The sequence below is a fragment of the Balaenoptera ricei genome, chromosome 8 (genome assembly GCF_028023285.1).
Source record: "Balaenoptera ricei isolate mBalRic1 chromosome 8, mBalRic1.hap2, whole genome shotgun sequence".
Lineage (NCBI taxonomy): Eukaryota > Metazoa > Chordata > Mammalia > Artiodactyla > Balaenopteridae > Balaenoptera > Balaenoptera ricei.
The window spans coordinates 101,819,371-101,846,690 of NC_082646.1; the positions used below are offsets into that span (position 1 = coordinate 101,819,371).

General features: G+C 51.2%; 1 protein-coding gene across 2 annotated transcripts; it reads right to left on the reverse strand.

Moving 5' to 3' along the window:
- Window positions 1-26,055, reverse strand: SLC43A1 (solute carrier family 43 member 1). 2 transcript variants are annotated; one of them, XM_059931621.1, is made up of 15 exons: window positions 25,658-26,055; window positions 24,210-24,376; window positions 15,622-15,799; window positions 15,443-15,498; window positions 15,237-15,313; window positions 12,596-12,688; window positions 10,854-10,987; window positions 8,641-8,819; window positions 7,200-7,346; window positions 7,069-7,104; window positions 6,714-6,831; window positions 4,061-4,202; window positions 3,727-3,800; window positions 1,810-1,933; window positions 1-716 (listed from the first exon to the last, which is right to left on the reverse strand). In XM_059931621.1, the coding sequence occupies exons 2-15, from the start codon at window positions 24,361-24,363 to the stop codon at window positions 570-572; spliced, it is 1,659 nt and encodes a 552-aa protein (XP_059787604.1). In that variant the 5' UTR covers window positions 24,364-24,376; window positions 25,658-26,055; the 3' UTR covers window positions 1-569. The 2 variants fall into 2 exon arrangements, with proteins under 2 accessions (XP_059787604.1, XP_059787603.1); XM_059931620.1 differs by lacking the exon at window positions 25,658-26,055 and having other exon boundaries at window positions 24,210-24,391.
- Window positions 26,056-27,320: the final 1,265 nt, after the last annotated feature.

The following is a 27,320-nucleotide window of genomic DNA, read 5'->3' on the forward strand; positions in this document are numbered from 1 at the left end:
CAGTCTCTCACTTCCCTTTTTATTTCCTCTAAGATCTGCAAGCAGCAGCAGCAGCAGGGAGGGAACCCAGCCTCCAGCCTCAGGAAGGGGCTTACCGCCCACGCGGCAGTATTCAGGACGCAGCCAGCACCTCAGGCCCCTTTCCTCTGAGGGGCAGGGACTTTCATACCCACATGCACACACACACACCTGCACACTCTGGACACTGCACGGCTGAGATCTCGGGGGTCGCCTGTTCACTGATCCCACAAGCCCCCAGGAGGCAGCAGCAGGCAGACCCCTAGGCCCAGAGAAAGGGCAGGGCTGGACCCCGGTCTCCTCCAATCCCAGGAGCAAGAAGGTCCAATCCTAGCACGGGGGACATCTTCAGTCAATGGAGCACTGCTTTGGGGATTTTTTTTTTTTTTTTTTTTTCCTTTTTAACAAGTCCCTACAAAAATAGAACTTCTCTTGGTATTTATAAATCCCCGGCGCCTGGCTCGGTGCGGAGGTTACAGGTAGAAAAGCCACGAGGCACTCCCTTTGGCTGCTCAGGCCTTGACTGCCTGTCACCCGGGCCCCTCAGAGGCCTAGGTAGTCACCTCAGGGCCGCCAAGCACCTTCAGGGGGCCCTCCCAGTGGGTGATGTACTCCCTCTGGAGCCGGGAGCGATAGTAGAAGAGGTAGCAAGGTAGCAGGAATCCCAGGAGTGAGAACAGCAGGAGGCCCAGATTCACCTTTAGGGCAAAGAGAGAGAGAGAGAGAGAAAAGAGAGTCAAGTGGGTACCTGTTCACCCTCATCACCCTCAGGGATCCTCCTTAGCCTCCCACAGGGAGGAGAAGGCCACCATTTTTAGTCCAGGTCCTGGGCCAGAAACGATAGACAGAGCTAGTACTTGCTGTGTGCAATCACTCTCCACCAGCATCTCACTGAATGTTCGGCAGCCTTATAAAGTGTCAGAGCCTGGTTTGAACCCCAGCTAATGCTGGTGCCCAAATGATCTGGTGCCGTCTGGGTAGCCTGGGCTGGGAACCTTGACCTTTGAGGGTGTTGGCAGTGGGATCCCATTGGGAGTGGTGAGAAGAAGCTCCCAGGCAGTTAATAGCACTGGGGTGCAGCCTGGGATAGAAGGCCTGGGTCCGAGCCCACCTCCCGTGGGCTCGGACCCAGCGCACATCCCACCCTGCATTACTCACGGTGTGGCTCTGGGCAAGTCATCCTAATTCGACGCACCTCCTTCTCTGGGCCACTGTGGCAACGTTCAGTACAAAACACACGGTGCGCTTAGCACCTGGTGAGCACTTGGGAAATGGCAGCTGTCATTTCGTCATCATTCTGGCAGGAAGGTCTTGGGGAGTGGGTGGGCCCTCGAGGCAGATATCAGCTTTAGGGAGGTGAGGTCAGTTCGATGTAAGGAAAAACCTTTCCAACAAGACCAACAGCTGCCTCCTTGTACAGGACCGGCACCCCATCGCTGCGGGCGTTTGACTAAGAGGGTCTGGAGGAGCCCCTTTGTAGGGGCACTGGAGAGAAGATCCCTGCATCGGGTGGAACTGGGCTGGATCAGGACTGGGCCACTGTACAAATCACCTGGGAGCTTCCTGGGCCCAGGCCAAGAGATGCTGATTCAGTAGGCTGGGGAATCTGTGGGCGGGTCTGATGGCCAGCCAGCTTGGGAACCCCCTGATTAGAGACCTCCAAGGTGCCTCCTGGCTGAGATAAGAGCGAGGGATTCCATCACATACAAGAGCCCCCATCCTCAACTCCTTGGGTGCACCCAGGAAGGGGGATCCTGTTGTCCCCATGCCACCCCCCCCCCGACTTCTCACCCAGAAGGGCTCTCCTTTCAAGGGTCCCACCATGGCCATGAAAAGCGGCTGCTGGAGCAGGGCGAACACAGCACTGATGAGGGACTGCAGGCCCGTCAGTGTCCCAAAGTGGTTGGACGGGTACCTGTCAATGAGAAGAGGGAGGGCGAGCCATGAGGGGCGTGGTCCTTCCAGCCCCACCCCTTGTCCCGTCCCTCCCTAGATATCACTCTTTGTTAGCCAGGCAGGGCAGAGCTTAAGAATTCAGGCTCTCTGCACGTGCCCTGGCCTCGAGGGTGTATGCTGTGACTTCACGTCTACTGAGCTGGTTTCTGACACCTACTGTCTGTGTGATAACAGCAAGTTCCTCAACCTCTCTGAGCCTCACTTCCTTCCCTAAAAACAGGGATAGCACTAACCTCGCTGGGCTGTTTATTCTTTTAACACATATTTATTGAGCCCCTATTACGTGCCAGGTACTGTTCTGGGTGGGTGGAGATACAGCAATGAACCAGACATGGAGGTGGCATTCTGACGACGGGTGGGGGGTTCGGGGGCGGCGTGCAGGTGGTCGTCACACAACAAGCAAGAGAAATGCACCATTGGGATTTCCCTGGCGGTCCAGTGGTTAGGGCTCTGTGCTTCAACTGCAGGGGGCACGGGTTCAATCCCTGATCTGGGAACTAAGATCCCGCATGCCGGGCGTGGCCAAAAAACCAAAACAAAAACAAAAACGCACAGTGTGTTAGAAAGTGGTAAGTGCTATGGAGAGAAGTTCAGCAGAGGGAGGGGGGTGAGTGTATCTAGGGCGTTGCGACTGTAGACAGGACGGCCGGCAGAGGCCACTGAGACAAGGACAGCTGGGGAAAGGCCTGGAGAAGGTGAGATGGCTGGGAGCCTTGTGGCTATCTGGAGGAAGCACGTGCCAGGAAGAGGGGACAGCAAGTCCAAGGGCCCTGAGGAGGGAACACACATAGGGTTTCTGTGGCATGAGGCAGCCATGTGGGAAAAGGGGGTGAGCGAGGTGGGGAGGTGAAGGAAGAGGTCCCTGGGGGGGGTGGTGGCCAGACCCTGTAGGGCCTTTTAAGCCATAATGAAGCCTTTGGCTTCTTCTCTACGTGAGATAAGACGGGCAGTCGCGGAGCGATGTGAAGAGACTTATGTCCTAACAGGTGTCTCCAGCTCCTGTGTTAAAAATCCAGAGGGAAGCAAGGGCGGACGCAGGGACGGTCAGGAGGCAGCGGCAGTAATCCAGGCCAGGCGGTGGCACCGCTGGAGATGCTCGGAAGGGCAGGGTTTAGAGTCTGTGGCATGTGGCGTGGGCAGGCTTGCTGGTGGTCTGGGTGTGGACTGTGAGGAATGAGCGAGTGGAAGCAAGGACGACTCCAAGGTCTGGCTGGAGCTGCCCTCTGAGGTCTGAATGCGGGCGTGGGGTCAGCATCTCCCGCCACGCCCACGATGGAGTAATAAGCGCTCCGGGACAGTTGCTCCATCAAACGCCGGAGAGACGCTCAGCCGTGGAAACCAGAAGGAAAAGGGAAAAGGGAGCAGGGCCAGGGGGGTGGGGTAGGGTAGGGGGTTGCTCGACATGAAGCAGGAAAGTCAGGAGGCAAACGAGACTGCTGTCTGGAAGTTTCGACAGGGCTGGCACGGGGAGAGAGGCCACTCCAGGGCCCGTTCCCGAGAGCAGACATAGGACCCAAGGGTCATGCAACCAAGGATTTCAGCTGCCCCTAAGGGAAGACGTTCTGACAGGGGGGGTCATCCCGCAGTGGGGCGGGCTGCCTTGGAGGAAGTGAGCTCCCTGTTATTAGGGGGCGGGGCCGGGGGGAGGGCAGCGAGCCAGACAGCCTCCAGAGCCTGGCCGGCCCTGACGCAGCAGCAGTCCAGGCCGCGGAAGGGTGCGCTCAGGGGGGCCCAGGAGCCCAGCTGACTCACACGGCTGCGTAGAGGCCTCCGCAGGCCGAGTGGTAGAAGCCTCGGACCATGGTGTGCAGGACAAAGGTCAAAAACTGAAACCAAAAAGAGAGCGGGGAGAGCTTAAGAGCAGCGTGGAGACAGGAGGAAGGGCGGTCACGGTGAGGAGGGGAACGGAGGCTGCACACGCCTGCCCCCTCGCCAACCCAACCTCCTACAAACACTACCTGGAGAACCCAGAAAACAGACCCAGAGGACGGGAGCCCTGCTTCCCGGAAGGCACCTGCCCGGGGTGAACCGTGCCTGGGGCGGCACTCTGCGAGGCAGGGAGAGCGGGGAGGATGGAAGTCGGTACCTGGAGGTGTAAGTTGTTGATGAGGCAGGTGATGCCGAAACCCACGAGCAGTAGGTTGGTCAGGGTGAAGGCGTTGATGGCATTGGTGAGCTTTTGGATCTTGCGGTAGCGTGGTCTGACGGACTTGGTGGCCACCCCGTCCCTGAGGAGAACAGGCCGTCACCGGCCGCTGCCCCGACCTCCTCGGCAGCCCTCCCCACCCCCTGGGTTCTCAGCCTGTTCCCTCCCCTTTCAGGGTAGCAGAAAAGGGAGAAAGTCATTCCTCCAGCCCTGTGTTTCTCAAAGCGTGGCTCCCCCAGCATCATCTGGAGCTTTTCTTTAAAATGCAGGTTCCAGGGCCTTGCCCCAAACATCAGAATCTCGGGCGGTGGGCCCTGGAATCTGCATTTGGAAAACTATCTCCTATTTCATAAGCACACTGAAGTCTAAGAATCGAGGATGGGAAGGAAGGTGGAGAATGGGAAGCTCTCCCACCACCTCTCATCAGAAGCCCCCACAAAAGTGTCCCTGCCCCCCAGCCTAGACAAAAGTAGATGACACTGTAGGGACAGCCGCTTGGCCCCTGAGTGTCCAGCAAGCCCCTCCCTCTAGCATAATCAAGGGCTCTGAGGCTGGTCCAGAGGAGAGGTCAGCAGGCTGAGACAGATGAGGACAGGCCGCCCACTGGTCCGAGAGAAGGGCCCTGCTGATGGACCATGGCCGTCAGAACAGAGCGTAGAGGAGGAAGACTGGGCACCAGGGCCAGGGTACCACTGGTGGGGAGGGAAGCCACATCCTTAGATGACTTCTCTCCTAGTCTCCCTCTCCCATCCTCTCAGGACAAACAGGACCGTTTGGATCAACACAAAAAGAACACAAGCAGTCAGAAGACCTTCGTGCAAGACCCAGTGGTGTGGGACTTCCCTGGTGGCGCAGTGGTTAAGAATCCGCCTTCCAATGCAGGGGACACGGGTTCAAGCCCTGGTCCGGGAGGATCCCACATGCTGTGGAGCAACTAAGCCCGTGCACCACAACTACTGAGCCTGCGCTCTAGAGCCCGCGAGCCACAACTACTGAGCCCACGTGCTGCAACTACTGAAGCCCGTGCGCCGAGAGCCCGTGCTCCGCAACAAGAGAAGCCACCTCAATGAGAAGCCCGCGCACCATGACAAAGAGTAGCCCCGCTCTCCGCAACTAGAGAAAGCCCGCGCGCAGCAACGAAGACCCAACGCAGCCAAAAATAAATAATTAAATAAAATGTGGGGGGACGGGAAAAGACCCATTGGTGGTCTCCAGCCCACAGGACGGCCCCGATGATCCCCGCATCCTGCATTCACACCCTGGTACAGTCCCCTTCCACAAGGTTCCAGAGTTACTCTGTGTGCCTATAGAAGACAACCTCACTCGTGAAGACAACCTCACTCGTGTATGTCACTTCTGAGATGACGTCATGAAAGACCTTGTAGCTTCTGTCCTGGTCTCCCTCCCTTAGCTGTCTTGCTCTGGGGCCAGCCAGCTGCCATGTCATGAGCAGACTATAGAGAGGCCCAGGTGGGGAGGAACCGAACCTCCTCCATTGGGCACACGAGTGAGCTTAGAAGTGACTGGCCAACCCCAGTTAGTACTTCAGATGACTGCGGCCCTGGCCAACAGCTTGACCACAACCTTATGAGAGACCCTGTTATGGTCTGAATGTTTGTGTCCTCCACAGATTCTTATGTTGAAATCCTAATGCCCATGTGATGGTATTAAGAGGTAGGGCCAGGAATTCCCTGGCGGTCCAGTGGTTAAGACTCCAAGCTTCCACTGCAGGGGGCCCGGGTTCGATCCCTGGTCAGGGAACTAAGATCCCACAAGCCGCGTGGCATGGCCAAAAGAAAACAACAACAACAACAAAAAATAGAGGTAGAGGTAGGGCCTTTGGGATTGACTTGTGCCCTTATAAAGAGGCCCCACAGAGCTCCCTAGGTCCTACTATGTGAAGACACAATGAGAAGTCTTCCACCCAGAAGAGGACCCTCTCCTGACCATGCTGGCACCCCGATCTCAGACTTCCAGCCTCCAGAACTGTGAGAAATAAATTTCCATTGATTATACGCTACCCTGTCTGTGGTATTTTGTTATACCAGTCTGAACAGACTCAGACAGACTCTGAGACAAAACCACCCAGCTAAGTCATTCCCAGACTCCCGACTCTCAGCAACTATGAGATGATAAATGTTTGTTGTTTAAAGATGCCAAGTTTGGGGGTGATTTGTTATACAGCAATAGATGTCTAATACACCAACTCTATCTCTTTCTAACCGTAAGAAGGCTTTAGAGTGTACTCTTTATAACAAAGGTTCTGGAACCTACTACTAAATGCTGTGTGATCTTGGGTAAGTTAGTTAACCTTTCTGTATCTCAGCTCCTCATCTGTGAAACGAGGATAATAATGTAGGTACCTACCTCAGGGAGCTGGTGCAGGACTAAAGAGGACAATGCAAGTGCCTAGTGCACAGTCAGCATTTGATGTCAGCTATACTTATCATCAAGCCAGCCAAGCCCCCTCTTAGTGTCAGTTTCCTCATCTGTAAAATGGGGATGTACCCCTTCCCTCCCAGGGCTCCTGGGAGAATGAAGTAAGATGCTGGATGTGAAAGCACAAGGCTGTCACCACCCCCGGGCAGGTCACCTAGCGGTGGGGGTGTCCACGCAGTCCTTGATTCTCCAGTCCATGACGTAGCCAATGAGAGGGCAGGTGAGAAGGCACGACAGCTGCATGGCCCCAAAGACGGACGAGTAGAACTCAACTGGGCAGGGCAGGAAGAGAAGTGGGGTCAGGAGCTGACATGACAGATGCCAGCAGCCTAGTGGGCACTGTCACCCACGTCCAGCAGAGGAGAGAAAATGCCAAAATCACCTTCCTTTGACCCCCAAATTCTTAGATCCCCAAAACGCCCAGGGTGACGAGGGTGGGTCCAGGCTCCCCCCACTGCAGGCAGTGGCGGGGTGGGTGTGGGCAAGGACCCGAGCTTTTGTCCCCCTACCTGTCTCTGTCACCCTTTGTTTCAGGTCGTCCGTCTCTGTTGGGGGTGGAGGGGGAAAGCCAGGGTGAGAGGAGCTCAGCCAGGGTGACCCCCTGCACCTCCAGCCCCCAGTGGGCTCGGCTGCACCTCACCATGCTCCTGGCCTCCAGACACGATGTACTCCAGCATCTTGTTCATAGCGGCCATGTAGAAGATGATCCGCAGCTGGGTCATGCCCATGGTGAGAAGGCTCCACAGGAAAATGGGGGAGCAGAGGCTCTTGCGCAAGGGCACAGACTCTGGGGAGACAGCAGGAGGTGCCCCTGAGCCCTAGATCTTCCATCTGCCTCTGCGTGTCCCAGCTGATGCAGTTCTAGCAGAGGCTCTGACGCTGTGACTTCGGCGAGGGATCGGTTTCTTCAAAAGCGAGGGTTCAGCCTTACTGGCCTCCAAGTTCTTGCCCAGCTCTATAACTATCTCACTAGAGCATTTTCTTTTCTTTTCTTTTTTGGCCACGCTGCATGGCTTGTGGGAACTTAGTTCCCCAGCCAGGAATCGAACCCGGGCCCTCAGCAGTGAAAGTGTGGAGTCCTAACCACTGGACCACCAGGGAATTCCCCCACTAGAACATTTTTCAGGTGACCTCCAGGTGTGTACCGTAGGCTTGGCGTGGTAATAATAACTCGAGCTACTATTTATTAAGCACTTGCTATGTGCTGCACACTTGACAGGTGTTATCCCATGTAATCAAATTGTACAACAACCCTATCTTCAGCACATTCTACAGATGGGGAGACCGCAGCTCAGAACGCTCAGTGACTTGCCCGAGCTCATGGGGCTGGAAGGCGGGATGCAGGTGGGATAGACTCAGCTCATGCCTGTAACAACTCTGCCATGGGAGGATCGGCAGTGGGGATCAGACTCATAACTTCACAGCATTTGCAGTTTGCAAAGAGCTTCCGCGTCCCTGTCTTCATTCAGTCCTCACAACTAACTTCCCTGTGAGGCGGGTGTTCTTAGTGCTAGTTTAAGAGACAGGGAAAGTGACAGCAGGGTTAAGTGATCTACCCAAGTCACATGGCCTGTAATTGGGAAGCAGGACTCCAACCCCCACCTCCTGACGCCCAGGCCCATCGTCCTTCCACTAATCACAGAGGTGTCACCTTGCAAAGTGGCCCAGGCAGAAGGCAGGTGCAGCTCCTCCTGTGGCCAGCAGGAGGCGCCAACCAACCAGGTGTCAGAGGACCCAGACTGAAGGCTGGCTCACCTGCGGTATCTGATGCAAGAGGCTTGGAGGTTGCAGGGAGCCCTGAGGAAACCAGCCCTCCCACAGGCCTGGACACCCTGCCCCGTTCTGCAAGCTGCCCCTCCCTCATCCCAGAAATCTTGCAGAGTACCCCTGAATCTGACCTTCCCAGAGTTCCCTGAGCTTTGATTTGGCCCCATTCTAGACACAGGAAGTGTGCCCACCTCTGTGAGGGGGTGTTGTGAGAACTGAAGAGGGGAGAATGAGCACTTGGGCACGAGTGCTCGCTACGCGCGAGGACCCATCCTCTCTGTCCCCCAAGGCTGGCACCTCGACCAGACACTCACTCTCAGCAGACTTTTCTGAGGTGTCACGAACGTCCTGGGACGAGATGAAGCTGTCTGTCCCCTCCTCCAGGCTGGGGGCCTTCTGGCTCAGCCGCTGGCCCACGGTGGTCACATAGGTGTAGAAGCGGTCACCTGTCACCTTGTGATCCAGGGCCAGCCCTCTGAGCTTGATCTTCTCCCTGCCAGTAGCCAGGCCACAGCACGTGGGAACCAGCCACACAGAGCCCCCCTTCAACAGCCTGCCTCTAGGGGGTGCCGTCCCAGGGGTGCCAAGCCCCCCCTTTAACCAGCACTGACATGCCCACTGACAAGCTCCCAAGGGCAGGGCTTGTGTCTGTGTGTCTCAGAGCCCGGCCCAGGGGCCAGCTCAGCACACACTAAGTGAGGGATGGATGAGCCATTTTCCACTTGGGCTGTAGCCATGGAGGCAGCATTAAGAACCCAAACTCTGGGGTGGGGGGGGGGGCAGTGGGAGGGATAAATTAGGAGGTCAGGATTAACATATACACACTACTATATATGAAATCGATAACCAACAAGGACCTACGGTATAATACGGGGAACTCTACTCAATATTTATAATAACCTATAAGGGAAAAGAATCTGAAAAAGAATATATACATATAATAAGAATATAATGTATATAAAGAATATAATGAATAATAAATAATAAAGAATATAATGTATAATTATAATATAATAATATAATAATAAAAATATAATGTATATTATATAAATAATATAAAGAATATAATGTATATTATATAAAGAATAAAGAATATAATGTATATTATATAAAGAATAAAGAATATAATGTATATTATATAAAGAATAAAGAATATAATGTATATTATATAAAGAATAAAGAATATAATGTATATTATATAAAGAATAAAGAATATAATGTATATTATATAAAGAATAAAGAATATAATGTATATTATATAAAGAATAAAGAATATAATGTATATTATATAAAGAATAAAGAATATAATGTATATTATATAAAGAATAAAGAATATAATGTATATTATATAAAGAATAAAGAATATAATGTATATTATATAAAGAATAAAGAATATAATGTATATTATATAAAGAATAAAGAATATAATGTATATTATATAAAGAATAAAGAATATAATGTATATTATATAAAGAATAAAGAATATAATGTATATTATATAAAGAATAAAGAATATAATGTATATTATATAAAGAATAAAGAATATAATGTATATTATATAAAGAATAAAGAATATAATGTATATTATATAAAGAATAAAGAATATAATGTATATTATATAAAGAATAAAGAATATAATGTATATTATATAAAGAATAAAGAATATAATGTATATTATATAAAGAATAAAGAATATAATGTATATTATATAAAGAATATAATGTATATTATAATATACATATAATAAGGATATAATAAGAAAAAGAATATATACATATATATATATGAATCACTTTGCTGTACACCTGAAACTAACACAGCATTATATATCAACTATACTTCAATAAATTAAAAAAAAAAAAAAAAAAAAGAACTCAGACTCTGGAGTTCTGATTCCAGCCTTAGATTCACCCCTCCCCCCTTCAGTGGTATGACCTTAGGAAAGTCACTTTGTTCCCCGTGCCTTTGTTATGAATGGAGTTAGTAACAGAACCCACGTCACAGAGCTGATCGAGAATGAGGGCTGAGCACAGTGCCTGGCACACAGGAGGTGCTCCATCAGCATCAGCTATTTGACTGGCACCCTAGGTGCCTGGTTGTGGAGCATCACCCCAGTCCCCTGGGGAACTGAAGGGGGGGTAGGTAAAGTTGGCATTCAGGTGGCCCCACAAAGGGTGGGATTTCATTCCTCTGTATCCCCCCTTTCTGGGTCCCCGTAGCACATGGCACTATCGCAACGGTCCCTCCTACTCTGAACCCATCCTCCAAACCTGGACAGAAGAAGACAGTCCCCACGTTTTGGCTGCCTGCTTTATGCCTGACCTACTCAGAACACCTGCAGGTGGGTGGGATCAGGCCTACGGTTCAGATGAGAAAGCGGAACTTGGAAAGCTCAGATGATCGGCAAATCTTGGTTTCTCTGAGTCCACAGCTGCTTCTGTCCCTCACACCACCACACCCCGGCCTCCAGATCTGCAGCGGGGCAGTCCCCCTCCCACCCCACACCCGCCCCCCCCCGGTCACTCACTTGTAGTTGACTTCCTCTGGCGAGGGAAAGGCTTCACTCGGCCAGTTGAAGGCACAGTTCAGAAAGATGAGGCAGGCCAGGCTTGACCAGGTGAACATGATGATCATGAAGGACACGCCGGCATCATAGATCAGCTGTTGGGGGAGGGGGCGGGCCATGGAGGAGGCTGTCTGGCCCCAGGCCCGCGTCCTCCAGCTGGAGGTAGAACCCAGGCCCCAGAGGCCTTAGAGAAGGTCTCTTCTAACCCATTCCTTGTACCCAATTTGCAGATGAAGAAACCAAGGCCAGAAGTTAAGAGTTGGATCTAGAAGCCCCACCATCCTCTTCCTTTCTCACCCCAGCCCCCCTCAAGAGGTGTGAAATAGTTCACACACGGTGCCGAAGGGGCTGGCCACAAGCTCAAAATGTCTTTGAAATCTCAATTATTATCTTAAAAAGACACACCAATGTTGCCTTTGACTCCATACACATGTTTGTTTTCACATGAAAGTCATTTCATTGTATGCAAGAGAGGTCAATGAAAGCGCCTAACCATGTTTATCCTGCCCCTTCTGGGCACCCTCCCTGGGGGAAAGACAAACCCAGTCTGAGAAGCCTTATCTCACCTTGCACAGGTGTGACAACTGACAGGGGAGGGGCGTGTGCAAGCACTCTGCCCACAGCCTCCCAACCCCAGGACAAGCAGGTTCTGTATTGATTGGGATTCTGTGCCGACGTAGCAACTGCTCTAGTGAGGAAGCCAGGCATGCAGAAATGTCCTGCCTGCCACCCTCTGCCTGGGATGGCTGCTGTCTGCCCTCCACTCAGGCTCCAAGCTTCAGTGCTGCCTGGGAAAACTGCTCCTCCTGGGCCTCAGGCTTTGGGGCTCTTTCTTCCCCGGGAGCAGGACAGAACTTCAAAGGGCCACACCTGCAAAGATCTGGCTCCTCAAATCCCACTGCCTTAGTCACGGGAAGGGAGACCCCCAGCTTCCAGGCCTGCTCCTACCTGAACAATTGTTGGTCACCCCCATCAGTGTGCTCTCCACCTCCTCTGGCAACGGATGCTGAGCAAGTGCCTTCTAAACCAATAAATTAACTGCCCAAGGCAGAATCTGAGGAGCATGGTGCGGCCCAGCTGAAAGGGTACTTCAATATCAGAGGGAGGAAAGAGGCCCCAAACTTGCCCAGAGCTAGAACTCAGGCCTTCCGGCTCTAGGTCCACCAGGCGGAGCTGTCTAGGAGCTGGCCAGGCCTGGACTAGCTTGGTGACCTTGGACCCAAGTCATCCAGCCTCTTCAGGGCTGGGGAAGGAGATGTGGCCTGAAAGGTGGGGTGAGGCCAAAGAGTCGAGGGCCTTGAAGGCAGGTGAAGGGGTTGGGCTTGATTCTGTAGGCGAAGCAGAGTGGGTGGATGAGCTAGTCCTCCATCTAAGGTCATTCTGGAAGTCACGTGAATGACAGCTTAGAGAGGGAAAAGCTTGGAGGCAGGGAGATCAGCTGAGAAAGCACTGGCCCAGGAGGGAGGATGAAGGCCTGGACAGAGCAGCAGAGAAGTCAGACCCACTGGTCCACAGCAGCACCTGGGCTCTTCCCATGATGCTGCAGCGCTTTTCCCTGCCGTGGTGGGAACTGACCTCCGCCTGGCAGGAAGTAGGTCACCAGATATACTATGCACCCAGCCCCACCCAGTTCTTGTGTCAAGGCAAAAAGGCCAAGCGACCTCACTGACCACCACCTGCCCACTCCCCAGGCAGCTCCGTACCTTGATTCCCGGGTACGTGATGGCAGAAGAGGCATAGGAGCCGATCATGAGGGCCATGAAAGTGGAGCGCAGGTTCCCAAACATGTTGGGCAGCTGAGAGAGGAGAGAAGTGCCAGTGAGCAGGGAGACCCTGACACCTGCCCAGGGCTCCCCTTTCTCCGCCCGAGTAAGCTTGGAAGCTTCTAGCCCAGTAGTCCTCAACGTGAGCTCCAGGAACACCAGCCCCAGAGTCGCGACAGAAAAGTTCTAAGGCAAAATCAATGTCGGAAACCTGGCTATACTCCCCTCCCACACAAAGAAGTGCCCACAAAGAGAAATTTTGTTTAACCCCATGGTTTCCCAAGCTACTTATTTATGGAACCCTTTAATCATGACTCGCCTCTTAATAACCCATGGGTTAGGTGTATAAGAAACACTGATCTCTTACTTTAAAATGTATATCTCAGAAATAACTAAATTTCCTTGTCAATTTCATTATGATGAACTTTCATCAAGTCTTTAACCGTGGTCATTTTTAAGTCTTTTGTCATTTACAGACAGTTCTGGGTGTACTCTGATGCTTTTGCAAAGATGTTCCTATAAAAGGGTTTCATCTTCAAGGAATTCATGGAAAAGACTCTGACAAGTACAGGTTTCTGGTAATTGACTGTACTGCTGAACTGAATGAATAAGCATTTTCAGAACTCTAATGAAAAACTGATGAACTCATAGAAGTGCTAACAAAAGATCAAGATAAAAAAAAATTAATTACATGGGACTGAGTGAACTGATGAGGATGATTATAATTTTTGTGACTTTCTGTTTGAATTAAAAAAAAAAAAAAAAAAGAAAGAAAGAAACACTGATCTAGAGCAACTCTGACAGATGAGAACACAGAGGTCTGGAGCGGGAAAGGAACGTACTGGAGCTCACAGAGCACGTTACTGATTTTCTCCCCTGTCCTGGCCGTCCGAGTCCTATCCCAGAACCCAAGGCTGTGACCATGGCTGGCTCTGTAACAGGATGGTGCCCCTTAACCTTCTCGGTGGCCCCAGAGGCCCCCAGTCCATGGTTTCTGCTGAGCCAGGACGAGTAACAGGACGACTAGGGAGGCGAGGGTGGGAGTAGGGGGGAAACAGGGCCAGGCCAGGTGTCCAGAAGACGAGGCTCTGACCCGCAGGGCAGGCCCAGAATTCCTACCAGTAGCGAACTGACTGTGTGTTCTACTCTCTGGCCTGAGCCAGACCCTCAGGGGAGGGGAAAGCAAAGTCACACAGCCCTTTGCGCGCTCCCACCTCTCCCTCCTCCCCCCAGTCAACAGAGCCCACCGCTGGAAGCGTCTTAGATGCCATACAAAGCTAAAACCCTCTCCACAGAGGGAAGAACTGGGGTCCAGAAGGGGATCTCAAATAGCTCTGGAGAGGAAGGCGACTAAACACGGAGAACTGACCCATCAACCTCCAAGCGGCTAGGAAAAACAGCTGGGGCCGGCCTGACCCCCGGCACCCTGTCTGTGCGAGGCAGGCTGCAAGGACGCCACGGAGAAGCGCTAGGGCCGGGGGGAGCGGCGGGGGCCTTGGCACCCCTCACTACCCGCCGCCAGGGTCCGAGAGCGCTGTCTCCGCCCAGCACGGCCTAGGCCGGCCTGGCTGAGCCGCCTGGGCGCTGGCCGTGCTGGCTCGGATCTGTCCTGGCCGGCGAGCACCTAGGCCCGGGGGCGGCACCGGAGCCGGGGGCGGCACCGGAGCCCGGTCCTGTCATTGGTTGGAGATTACGGTGGCGGAGCAGGGGGCGGGCTGCGGGCGGAGAGCCCCCTAGGCCCCAGGGCAGGATTCAAGGTTAGGCCCCGGAGGGCAGGGGAGAGAAAGGCTTTAGGGCCTTGAGCAAAGGTGCGCAGCGTGGAGAAGGGGCTGCGGAGGGAGGCGGGGATGAAGGGGTCCGCTTCCTTAGAAAGTTGTGAAATGTCCTGGGCTGGAATTAAAGGCGGTTGCTGGGCGAGGTGAAATTCAGCCAAAAAACACCCAGTTTGGCGGTCAGGCGGCCCTCCTCTGAGATAAACAGCCCGAGGCTGGCCCGGCCAGGAACCCCTCCTCCCACCACACACGCTGAAGCCTTTAACCCTTCTGCACACTCACTCTTATATACACTTAGAGTAACACACGTCAAACACACATGCAAGAGATCAAGCCAGGTGAAAAAGCCCTTTCTGTAGGTCAAGCACAGTCAAGTGTCGGCAGTATCATATGGTTCAATCCAACACACTCACAAATACATCTACCTACCCATGGACAGCACCACATATACACAACGTGGCAAACACACACATGCCCACTGTCTCAAGCTGCCCACCGCCCTTGCTTTCGCATTACCCAGTTTTATTCTTTCCAGCACTTATGACTAGGGATATCATTTATTAGTTTACTTGTTTTTAGGGTTGTCTGTTCCCCCAACTCCTGAATGTAAGTTCCAGAAAGGTGAAGCAGTTGTCAGTTCTTTCTGTGCTGTGGCCCCAGGACAGAGTTCAACAGATGTATGGGCTTGGGACACACACACACACACACACACACGTGCATTTGATCTGCGTCCACAGGCCCTTCTCCCACCCTCACCCTCACTCAACTCCTGGGTGCCCTACTGCCAAGTCGGGACCTGTCATACTCACTGTGAGTGAAGAGAATGTTAGGCAGATGCCACCAAAACCATTCAGGGACAGCGCCAGGAATATCAACGGAGACAGAACTGGGAAGGGGAGAGGGATGAATGAGGCACTGGGGAGCTGTGGGAGGCTAAAGGCAGGAGCTGGGGTAACATCCACCTTCATCCCACCCATTCTTTTCCTGTGAGGGCACGAGAGGCCAGACATCTCACCTTTGGTGTCCCAAGAGGCCAGGGCCATGAGGGTGCAGGATGCGGCAAAGCAGGCGCTGTGGGGAGGCAGGGAAGGGGGAGGGGCTGAACTCCGTGCCTCCCCTCCCCCTGCAGCACCAGTCCTGCCCTGCAGCTCCCCCCAAAGCCCCTTCCAGTTCCCCACAGCCCAGCCACCTCACCTGCCAATCAGCCGCACGGGCCGGGGCCCGAAGCGGTCCATGAGGATCCCCAGCGGCAGGGTGGTGGCACTGAGCACGAAGGAGCCGATGGTGAAGCCCAGGTTGAGCATCTCTTCCTGCTGGTTACAGCTCAGCCACGGGGGCTGCACATCCCGGCTGGTGTTGGTGGTGTTCTCAGCTGAGGAGGGGGAGGGAAAGGCAGCACGTGGCCGCGGGAGCAGCTGGGCTCAGGAGAGAGGCCTGGGATCAGGGGTCCCGCACTCACATCGCACGCCCCTGCTTGGTGACTTTGGAATTATAGCTACGCTGGTGGGGAAGGGGCTCAATACACGGCAGCAATCAGTATCGGACCCGGGGGGGGGTCGTATACCCAATCTGAGGCCTCAACTAGCTCAAATGGAATAACGGACATCGAAGTACTTACCGAATTGAAATATTCACTCAGTGTCCAAGCTTAGGGGGTTGACGATCCCCCATAGGATCCACCCAATAGGATCCAATAGGAAGCACCCTCGAATCTGGGACAACATCAGTGGGTGATGCTCAAAGGATGTAACAAGAATTCCCTTAAAACTTAGAGGACGCTCAGAGGCAAAGAATATACAAATCAATTTTCACTGCAAAGTAAAGGAGCTGTTACAGTGGAGGATTACTGGACTGAATGTCAATACTATGACATAGTATGAGTGTGTTTCATGTTTGGTAATTGCAATCATTGTTGCTTTTGTTGTGGTCATCCATGTAAAACTTAGAGGACGCTACCCCGTAAATGACGTTCTGATAAAATAATCGCTAATATTTGTTGAGCATTTAACTGTGTTCTAGGCATGTTCTCAGCAGTCACTGTATTAACTCACGACAGCCCCAGGAGTCAGCTAATAAAGTATCCCCACTCTCCAGATAATGAAACTGAAGCGCAGAATCAGGACCAAGGCACTGCCCTCCAGTGCTCCTCTGGAAGTCCACCTCCGAGAAGACGCGTCCTCCAGGTAAAAGGCCAACTTGGAGTTGTGTCAAGTTAATGAAAAAGGCTGGTGGCGTGGGAAGGAGGCGGGTTTCACTTCACCCAATGCTCAGTGAGTCACGAGGTGGCGGCTCCCCTGCCTCCTACTTCTTACTTAGGCATCACTGCCAAGGGCAAAGTCAGGGTGCACCTGGAAGGTGGACAGACCAGGGTCTGAATTCCCACCACCATCCCTACTAGCTGTGCAACCTTGGACAAATAACTTCCTCTCTTTGAGGCTCAGGCCCCTTGCCTGTAAAAAGGAGCAGAGAACGCCTAACCCAGGCTCCTTAGGAGATTCAGTTGGAGAAGGGGAACGAAGAGCTTTGCACAGGGTCCTGGCCCAGAGAGGGTGTCCTGAAACAGCTGATGAAGGGGTAGATGATGGCCCCCTGGGACAGCCACGACGTGGTGAGCCTCTTCTCTAGGTGCCGGGGGTCTCACGGTGAATAAGACAGGAAGCTCTCAGCTCTCATGGGGCTTGTATTAGATAATAAACAAGGAAACAAATGGACATTGATATAAAGAGTCACAGGTGCTATGAAGAGAACGAAACAGGAAGATGTGATAGTGCTGAATGCTGGGACGGGGAAGTATCTGCCCTCTGTGGTGACAGTGAGCCCTGACTTCAGGTATCCAAAGGGCATTCAGGCGGCAGAAGGCTGACGTAAGGAAAGAAGAGAATGAATTCTTTTCAAAGCATGAGTGCTGGCTAACCAGAGGAGAGAGCCCCTTGGGCAATGGGGTACTCAGGTACCTGAAAGAAGGGGTTAGGGGTTTAGAGCACACAGCCTCTGGGGTTCAGGCTAGCCCCCCCCAAATTTAGTGATTTTCATCATCACTGTTCATTTCTCCACCAGGTTTGTCTGCACCTGTTCATTCAATCTACATACACTTAAGCGACATCTACTGCACGACAGGCACTGTGTTGGGACAGTGGGTAAAGCAGGAAGAAATGCAATCCTAATTTAGACCAGAGGCTACAAACAGGTGACCAGCAATGAACCCCACCCATATTTTGCTTGGCTTGCAAATTTTAATTGGGTGCCAGTTTAAAATCAGGAGTTCTCACCTAAAAATCCAGAAGTCTGGCTTCTCTTTAGTAAGTCAGAAGATCTGGCCATTGCTGGAGCTGAGTAGAGACCACTCCTTTTCACCAGGGCTTGCCCTCTCTAAGTCACCCACGTCCTCACCTCTTCATGAGCTCTCAGACATTCGCCATCTTATATCTGCCCTGATTGGCCCAATTATTATTAGGTTTTCTATTGAAGTATATTTGACACGCAATATATTAGTTTCATGTGTACAACACAGTAATTTGATGTTTGTATACATTACAAAATGATCACGACAGTAAGTCTAGTTACCATCTGTCACCAGATGTACTATTACTGACTGTATTCTCATGTTGGACATTACCAGCCAATTGTTATTAACTGCCTGGCCCCTGTTGGCATCTGAGTTTGCAGGCCCTGAATTAGACACGGTCCCTGCTCCTAAGTCTTTCACAATCAAGTGACACTTTCCCTCACTAGCTCTCAACTAATTAATACCTACTTTGTGCCACGCTTTTCCATATAGTATATCATTTAATCTTCACAAAGTGAGTGTAATGATCCCCGTTTTATAGATCATGAGGCTCGGAGAAGCAAAGTAAGTCACAGTTACACAACTGCTTACAGGCAGGCCTAGATCCAAACTCAAGACCCGCTCCAAAGCCAACACTTCCCCGTTACCCCACTGCGCCTCTCTGTCCTGAACGGGGCAGCTTAGTAAGATTTCAAAGCCTGCGCTAGTGCTGGCGAGGAAATGTGTTCTTCTACTGGTGGCGAACTCCAGCCTAGTGTATGGCGAATAACTCAAGGTCAGTTAATGCATTCACTTCTCTGGTTTAAATTGATCAGCCTCTTGTGAGTTTGACTGGTAAGAGCTAGTTCCTAAGGCCTGATGACTCTGAGTAGTTGGATAAAGCCAGACTTTTTTTTTGCAATGTACTTTTTATTTTTATTTTTTATTAATTTTTATTGGAGTATAGTTGATTTACAATGTTGTGTTAGTTTCTGCTGTACAGCAAAGTGAATCAGTTATACATATACATATATCCACTCTTTTTTAGATTCTTTTCCCATATAGGTCATTACAGAGTATTGAGTAGAGTTCTGTGCTATACAGTAGGTTCTTATTAGTTACCTATTTTATTTTTTAATATTAATCATGTTTTTAATATTATGTTGAAATAATAATGTTTTGATATGTTGGATTAAATATGTTATGAGAAATTATTACAAATGTTTTTAATTACTTTTATTTTATTTATTTTTTCATATTTGTTCCCTTGTTTATTTTTTTAGAGTCTATTTCCTTTTCTCCCCCTAAATTGAAAGAAACAGTTAATATCAATAGCTCTTGCTACTTCTGGGGTTTTTTTTGCATTTAAAAAATTTTTTTTATTGGAGTATAGTTGATTTACAATGTCGCATTAGTCCTTATTAGTCATCTATTTTATATATAGTAGTGTGTATATGTCAATCCAAATTTCCCGATTTATCCCTCCCCCTCCCTTTCCCCCTTGGTAACCATAAGTTTGTTTTCTACATCTGTGACTCTATTTTTGTTTTGTAAATAAGTTCATTTGTACCTTTTTGTAGATTAAGCCAGACTTCTGAACCAAGAGGGAAGCCAAGCCAGCATGCAAAGACCTCTGTCCATGTCCGTTGCAACAGGAGAGGTCTTTGACATCTAACCTCTCCCATTTTATAGACAACTGAAGCATGGGGTGCAACAGGGAAAACATAGGCAGTAAGTTACTGATAGAGGTGGGCTTAGAAGCCAGAGAAAATAGTGTTTCCCAAAGTGTGGTATGCACAGCATGTGTGCACTCAAGATGGGTTTAGAGGTACAGTTGACCCTTGAACCTCAGGGGGTTAGGGGCCTCAACCCTTCCCCCGTGCTTTGGAAAATCCACCTGTAATTTAGTCACCCCCCCCTTTGTGGGGTCCCTCCATATCTGCGTTTCTGCAGCTGCAGATTCAACCAGCCACGGAGCGTGTAGTCCTGTACTATTTACTGTTGGAAAAAAATCCTAAGCAGTTCAAACCCGTGTTCAAGGGTCAACTGTACAGGTAATGGTTTTTGATGTTTCATAGTTATTAGTTATTTGAATGTGTATCAAACACACATATACATATATGTAGGTATTAGAAATATATACGTATGATGTATGTGTGTGTGTGTATGTCTGAGTAACATCAAACTCAAGGTTCCAAGAATATTACACATTTTTTTTAAAACAGGATCTTTAGTTTTATTTAATTTAATTAATTAGTTAATTATTTTTTGGCCATGCTGCACAGCTTTCAGGATCTTAGTTCCCAGACCAGGGAATGAACCCTCACCCCCTGCAGTGGAAGTGCAGAGTCCTAACCACTGGACCACCAGGGAATTCCCAAGAATATTACACTTTAAAATGAGGCTTTTTATTTTTTAAAAAGTGGATTGATTTAAAAGAAAGTATTAAGTAAATAATAGTACCCATGGCACACAGAAATGGTAAAATCATGAAGGTGAACTGCAAATGACTAGGTCTAGGAAACATGGGAGAGAGGATCATGGTTAAGCATTCTTCGTGTCCAAATTCTGGCTCCACTAGCTGTGCTGCTGAAACTCAGAGGTTCTGCTATCCCATCTATGAAATGGGGATAGTGACTGCAGCCATGTAAAAGGTGGGCTCTAAGGACTGCTGCACACACACAATACTCACAAAATGATCCCAGGTCTCTGAGCCCTTCCTCACCATCCCCCACCCTTGCCCCATCATTCATTTTCCTGCAGCTGACACAGCCACATTCACCAAAACACCCGCAGAACTGGGCTCTGGCTACTTGTCTTCTCTGTGACGGGACTCTCCCAGGGGAACTCTTAATCCTAAGGCCTCGAAGAAAGGTTCTGGGGCTGAATACTCACTCTGCTCCTTATTTATTAGCTGTGTGACCTTGGGGAAATGACTTAGCGTCTCTGAGCTTCAGCTTTCCCTTCTATAAAAAGAGTTGTTGTGAGGACTAAAGATCTAACTAGCAAATAGTCAATGCTTGATGAACTTTAGCTACTGTTTTATTATTTTGGCACTTATGCTGGATATGCAGTTGTGTGTGATAAGCTGAATTGCCCCTGCCTACTTCTGAGTAAGAGTCCTCTTTAGCTGTGATGCCCCAATAGGTGGGTCAACCATCTACCCCAGGGTGTACCTCAAAAGAGGGAAAGCAGAAACCTGAGAAGACAGAGGGTGTGGCCAGGGAACCCCAAAGCCGACACTAATGAGCACCTCAGTAATGAACTTGGGACTTCCCTGGTGGTCCAGCGGTTAAGATACCACGCTTCCATTGTAGGGGGCACAGGTTCAACCCTGGTCATACAAAAATTAACTCCAAAATGGATCAAAGGTTTAAATATAAGAGCTTAAACCTTAAAACTCTTAGAAGAAAACATAGACATAAATCTTTGTGACCTTAGATTAGGCAATGGTTTCTTAAACATGACACCAAAACACAAACGGCAAAAGAAAAGATAGCTTGGACTTCATCAATATTAAAAACTTTTATGCTCCAGACCTAGAAAACAAACTTACGGTTACCAAAGGGGAAAGGAGGGGAGGGATAAATTAGGAGTTTAAGATTAGCAGATACAAACTACTATAGATAAAATAGATAAACAACAAGGACCTACTGTATAGCCCAGGGAACTATAGTCAATATCCTGCAATAAACCATAATGGAAAAAGAATATGTACATATATGTGTGTGTATATATATATATATATATATGAATCACTTTGCTGCACACCAGAAACTAACACAACATTGTAAATCAGCTATACTTCAATTTTTAAAAAATAATCCAAAAAAAAAAAGAAAACTTTTGTGCTCCAAAGGGCACCATGAAGAATGTGAAAAGACAACCCACGGTGGGAGAAAAATTTTGCAAATCCTATATCTGATAAGGGACTTGTATCTACAATACAAAGAACTCTTACAACTCAATAATAAAAATAACCCAATTTAAAAATGGGCAAAGGATCTGAATAGATATTTCTCCAAGGAAGAAATACCAATGGCCAATAAATACATGAAAAAGATGCTCACCATCATTAGCCACTAGGGAAATGCAAATCAAAGCCACAAAAATATAACACTTTATGTCCACGAGAAGGGCCGTAATAAGAAAGATAAACAATAACAAGTGTTGTCTAGACTGTGAAGAAACTGGAACCCTCCTACACTGCTGGTGGGAATGTAAAATGGCCCAGCCACTTTGGAAAACAGTCTAGCAGTTCCTCAAAATGTTAAACATAGATTTACCCTATGGCCCAGCAATTCCATATGGAAGGAAAGCATATGTCCACACAGAACTTGAACATGAGTGTTCATAGGAGCATTACTCATAATAGCCAAAAAGTGGAAACAACCCACATGTCTATCAACTGTTGAGTGGATAAATAAAATGTGGTAGCAAAGGACTTGGAAAGGAACCAAGTCTTGATACATTTGCCAACATGAATGAACCTTGAAAACATCATGCTATGTGACAAAAAGCCAGTTACAAAAGATCACCTATTATAAGATGCCATTTATATGAAATGTTCAGAATAGGCAAATCTATTTTTGTCATAGGCAAACCTGTAACAGAAAGGAGATGATTGGTTGCCTAGTGCTTGAGGGTAAAAGAACAGGTGGGGGGAGAGGTACTGCTAGTGGGTCCAGGGTGACTTTTGGGGGTAGAGAAAATGTCCTAAAATTTGTTGTGCTGATGGTGGCACAACTCTGAATAAACTAAAAACCATTAACTTGTGTACTTTAAATGGGTGCATTGTAACGTATGTGACTTATATCTTAATCTAGCTCTTATCCATATTTTTAAAAAGGTGGGAGGATGGGCAGCAAAAGGGAGGGAGTTTTGGGGATGATGGAAATATTCTAAATATTGATTGTGGTGACGGTTCCTGAGGTGTGTAAATTTGTCAAACCTCATCAAAATGTGTGATGTAAATTAATCTTCAATAAAGTTGATTAAAAAAACAGGTGGAGAAGGCAGGAAGAAGCCATCGGATGGGCAGCGGCAGGCATCAAGGCCAGTAGGCAGCGAAGGGAAGGTCTCTCCAGCCTCCAGGGTAAGCAACTCAGAGGGGACCTGGACTCCTGGCCTCTGTTGGCAAAGGGATCCCCCACCCCTCTGTCTGGTTCTCTCAGCCACCCTGGAACACCCAGCATTTCATCCCAAGCCAGCTCCTCCTGACCCAACCTGCCTCCCCTGGCCAGCTGCCAACTCTAATCTCCACCTCCTCAGGCCCCCCAGCACCCTGTAATTGGGGCCAGGAGATGCACGCGCATCCTCGGTGCCACCTGCTGCTTCCTTACAGATAAGGCTGGCGGGGGGTTAGAGCAGAGTGGGTGCTGCCCAGAGATCAAGAGCACCCCAGCTCCACCCCGCAAGGCAACGGTTTTCTCCCACAGCCAAGGCAGACGCCTGCAGGGAGTGGAGTTGAGGAGTTGGGAGAAGCTGGGAGAAGCCAGCAGAAGCCAGGAATGACCCTAACATTGATCAAGCACTGTTAACTCTCAGCACAGATATTACTCTTCTTCCCATTTTGCAGGCCGGGCGACTGAAGCTCAATGTTTTAGGGAACTCGCCAATGTCACCCAGCTGCTAAAAGTGGTGGAAGCTGGGAGTCTAACCCAAGCTGGCCTTCTTCCAAAGCCTGTTCCACAGCAAGGAGGTTGGAGGAAGAGGATAAGGAGGGGAGGGAAGGGCCAAACTCCACATCCCTCGAGCTCCTCAGGCTGAGCTTGTCCGCACAGCTCTCTCCTTCCCAGAAAAGAAAGATACCTATCAGATCACGAGAGCCTCAAGTCCCAGACACCAGGAAGGGCGACTCCTTGCCTCCAGGCACCTGAAGACAGCAGGGATGTGGTTACTGCTCCCAAGGATTGTTAGAATTCTCACTCCTGCATCCAGGGCCCCTGATTCAAAGCCAAGGTGACCAAAGTGGAAAACAGGGACCATCCACAAGTTGGGGCCTAGGGGAAATGAGGCGATTAACTTTGTACAGATGGTTACTTGAAGACCTGGGGGCTCAAATGGCCTGGAAAAGGAGAAGCACACTGCCTGCCCCTCCCTTTACAATCAAATCCAGCTTGCAGGCTCTCCTTTGCCTCATTCAGCCTTACGATAGCCCTAGTAAGAAATCCCTCACCCAGCTAGTAGCTGCTGCACTTCTGGGAGTCTCCACCTTGCTCTAGACCTGAGGCTGCAAAGGGATCAGTCCCAGGACCTGGATGCCCGCAGGACGCCTGGCGTTCAGTGAAAACTGGATTCGGTGAATGAGGTAGAGTGGCTCATTCTCTAGAGGAAGTTTGAAGAGGTCAAGAAGTGGGGCTGCCCAGTCCCCTGCGGAGTGCTCTGTCTTGAGGAGCCCGGCTTTCTGTCTCGAGCAGCCCGGCTTTCTGTCTCCTTGGCCGCCTGTCCTTTGCCGGCGTCCACCTTCCCCCTCTGCTGCCCGTCCCGAGCCCCACTGGCCCCCTCTCGGGCATACCTGAGCACATGCTGGAATAGAAGCCCTCGTTCTTGAGCATGATCAGCAGGGAGCTCCAGCCCAGGAGCACCGCGGAAAAGAAGAGGTTCTCCAGCACGGCCGTGCACGCCATCCACCAGCGCCTCCGGTACGCCTCCTCCAGCGTGGGGGCCATACTGGTCGCGAGCCTGCCCAGGAGCAGAGCACTGAGCGAAGGGCCCAGAGGACCCAGAGGAGCATCCTGTATCATGGCGGCTCCCGAGACCCCTCGAGCCAGCCCGCAAGGGGGCCTTCATGGGGGCCCCATAGAGCCCTGGGCTTCCCAGCGGGTGCCGCCGAGCTGGCTCTGGGCGCACTGGCAGCGCCAGGGGCGCACGAGGCGCTGGGCTCCCGCCGTGTCACTATCAGAGACAAGGAAGGTCCTGTCTGTGCGCAACAGCTTCTTGGCGCGCTGCCGGGCTCTTCCACCCAGGCCAAGGCACGCAGAGCCCGGCTCCCGGGGACCAATCCCGCACTTCCCCAAGTCCCCAAAGGTCAGCAAGGGGCAGGGCGCGCTCTGAAGCAACCGCTGGCCAGTATCCGGCCTCCCGCTCCAGGAAGGACCCCCAGAAGCAAGCAGGGGGAGGAAGGGGAAGTCTGATGTTAGCTCAAGGACACCCTCCCCTCTTCCTGTTGCCCCTATAAGACCACTCCTCTTCTCTGGGGCCGGGCTTCAGCAAGCCCTCCCCCTTTCCGCACTAGGCGACCCAAGTCCCTACAGTCTCTCGGTCCAAGCCGACAGCTGCCACGTGGAAGGAGACCCAGGCAGGCCCTCCAGCGCCCCCGGCGCCACCCACTCACACGGGCACCCAGCTGCGCACCAGGGAACCAGCCCGCCCTCTCTCGCCCGGGGAGGGGGCTCGGGCACCCGCAGGAAGTCCGGCGGCCGCTGACTTTATAAGAGCAGTGGCGGCGGAGGGGCTGGCGGGAGGGTGGGTTTACCGGAGAGAGAAGGAGCCCGAGCACCCACCCCCACCCCCTCCGCCTAGGCCACGGCCGCCGCCGCGGGAGGAGACGGGACGCGGGCGGCGCGGGGGCGGAGAGCGGCCGGTGAGACCGAGAAGAGCAGAGAGGAGAGGGACAGGAAGGGCAAGAGAGAAAGGGCGCGAGGGAGCGGAGGAAAGCACGAATGCCTTCGCCGGAGCGCCTCAGTACTCTCATCTGTGAAATGGGGCTTTGCATTTAGGAGTTCCCGCAGGTCCGTTCGAACTCCGACAAGAGTGTTTCTCTAAACGGAGGCAGTGCAGCAAGAGAGGGCGCAGAGGGGCCAGACCAAAGCGGAAGGAGGGACGCGCTTGGAGAGGCGGGACCCACGGGCTCAGGTAACGGGTTTTTCTTGGGGAGCCTGGACGTGTCGGTGGGAGCCAGCCGGGTGACTCTCAGAGAACGTGCAGCCCGGGACCCGGACCCCAGCCGCACCCGCTGCTCACCTCTGATCCGGGGCAAACGCGCCTCCTGTAGCCGCCGGCCGGTCGGGGAGCGGCGCGTGCACAATTTCGGCGTCCGGTGTCCGGCGGGCCCAGCTCGGAACCGCACCGGCGCTCGGGACTTCTCTGCGCGCCGGGTCTGGGCGGCCTCGGAGATTCTGCCGGATAGCCTGGTGTTCTCACCGCCTCGGTCCCATCGGAAGAAGTCGGGGAACGGGAACCCGGCGGGCGCCACCAATCCGCGAAATGAGGCTAGGACGAAGTGGATCGACGGAGTGAACAGTTGTACTTAAAACCGGCCGGGGCTGCACCCCGAGGTAGGGGCGGGGGCTCCCTTCCCTAACCCTCCCCCTAGGTCGAGTTTCACGAGCACGTGACTCGTCCTCTGGTCCCCAGATACTCTCCCCGGCACACGCCCCTGCACCTAAAATGTCCACCCTTACTCCCTCCCCCTCCCCTCCCCCTCGGCCCCCCAGACGAATCGGGGCAGCGCCCTCTGTATCCTTGGTCAAAACAAAGAACAACTCGGCCGGAGCAGACTGACCGCGATGCAGGGCAGCCTCGGGTGGGGTTTTGAACTGTGCACTTGGGAGCAGAGTTTTCCGAGAGTCAGAATGACACGGGTTTCTTTGTGGAGTTAGATCGAGGTCTGAGAGTGGACTTGCAAACTGGCCTGGGTTATCTTCAGCAAGTTGCTTAACCTCTCTGAGCCTTGGTTTCCTCCTGTACGTTCTCATAACAATAGTACCTACCTTACAGCAGTACCTACAATAGTACTGCGGAGAGGTGGGGGCTCGAATTGGGGGTTATGAGGCAGGTAAAGTGCTCATCACAGCGCTTGGCACAAATAAGCATAATAAATGTTCACTGTTGTTGTTACTACTGTCACTATTATTATTTTAGAAGATGTGGTGATGGGATGCTTCCAGCCACTTACTGATTCCTGGTAAATCTCTCAACCTCGCAGAACCTCAGTTTCCTCATCTGTAAAATAGAGGGTGAACTGTGGTGTGGATTAATGGGATGAGGTCAAGGGCAAATAAATACAGATGTGAGTTTATTACAGTGTGTTGAGAGTGATATTCGTGATACTCACAAAGCTCTGTGGGCATGTGAGCAACTGCCCAGGAAGTTCCAGACCCCAGACAGGAGGGGCTCTCTGAACGGCTGAGCCACCTAGCCACGAGAGGGACTTACATTTGCCGAGCGGCTACTATATGCTGGGCACTTTCCAAACAAAAATTATCATTAAATCCTCCAAACATCACAGGCTCATTTAAACCTCAGAGCTTTTCACAGAGAGAGAAGACCGGAGGCTGGCAGCTGGAAAATGGTGGGTAGAAGCAGGATGCAAAGTCAGGTCTGTCTGCCTTTGAAAGTGTGGCCCTTTCCATTCCTCCAGGTCGGGAAGAAACAGCAAGAGCAAAGGCTTAGCAGCAGAAAAGGCACAAGGAGTTCTCTCTGGCGGGAGCACAGTGTCAGGCTCTGATGCTTTCACTTCTCAAAATTAATTACTGGCTCCTAGAACTTCCACATCAAGGTCAAACTCCTTAGTTTCGCACAAGGGGCCCTAGAATAAGGACCCCATGGCCCAACGCGGTCATGCATGGATCCCTTTGAGAATGCAATAAAATTTTATGAGTCCATTCCCTATGAAAATGCCTGT

Excerpts from the sequence above, each read along its gene's own strand:
- SLC43A1 (XM_059931621.1), bottom strand. The coding sequence starts at position 24,363 with ATGGCCCCCACGCTGGAGGAGGCGTACCGGAGGCGCTGGTGGATGGCG. Across the intron at positions 10,988-12,595 it reads TCACGTACCCGGGAATCAAG|CTGATCTATGATGCCGGCGT; the intron begins GTACGGAGCTGC and ends CTCCCCCAACAG. Across the intron at positions 7,347-8,640 it reads CTCAGAAAAGTCTGCTGAGA|AGTCTGTGCCCTTGCGCAAG; the intron begins GTGAGTGTCTGG and ends CTGTCTCCCCAG.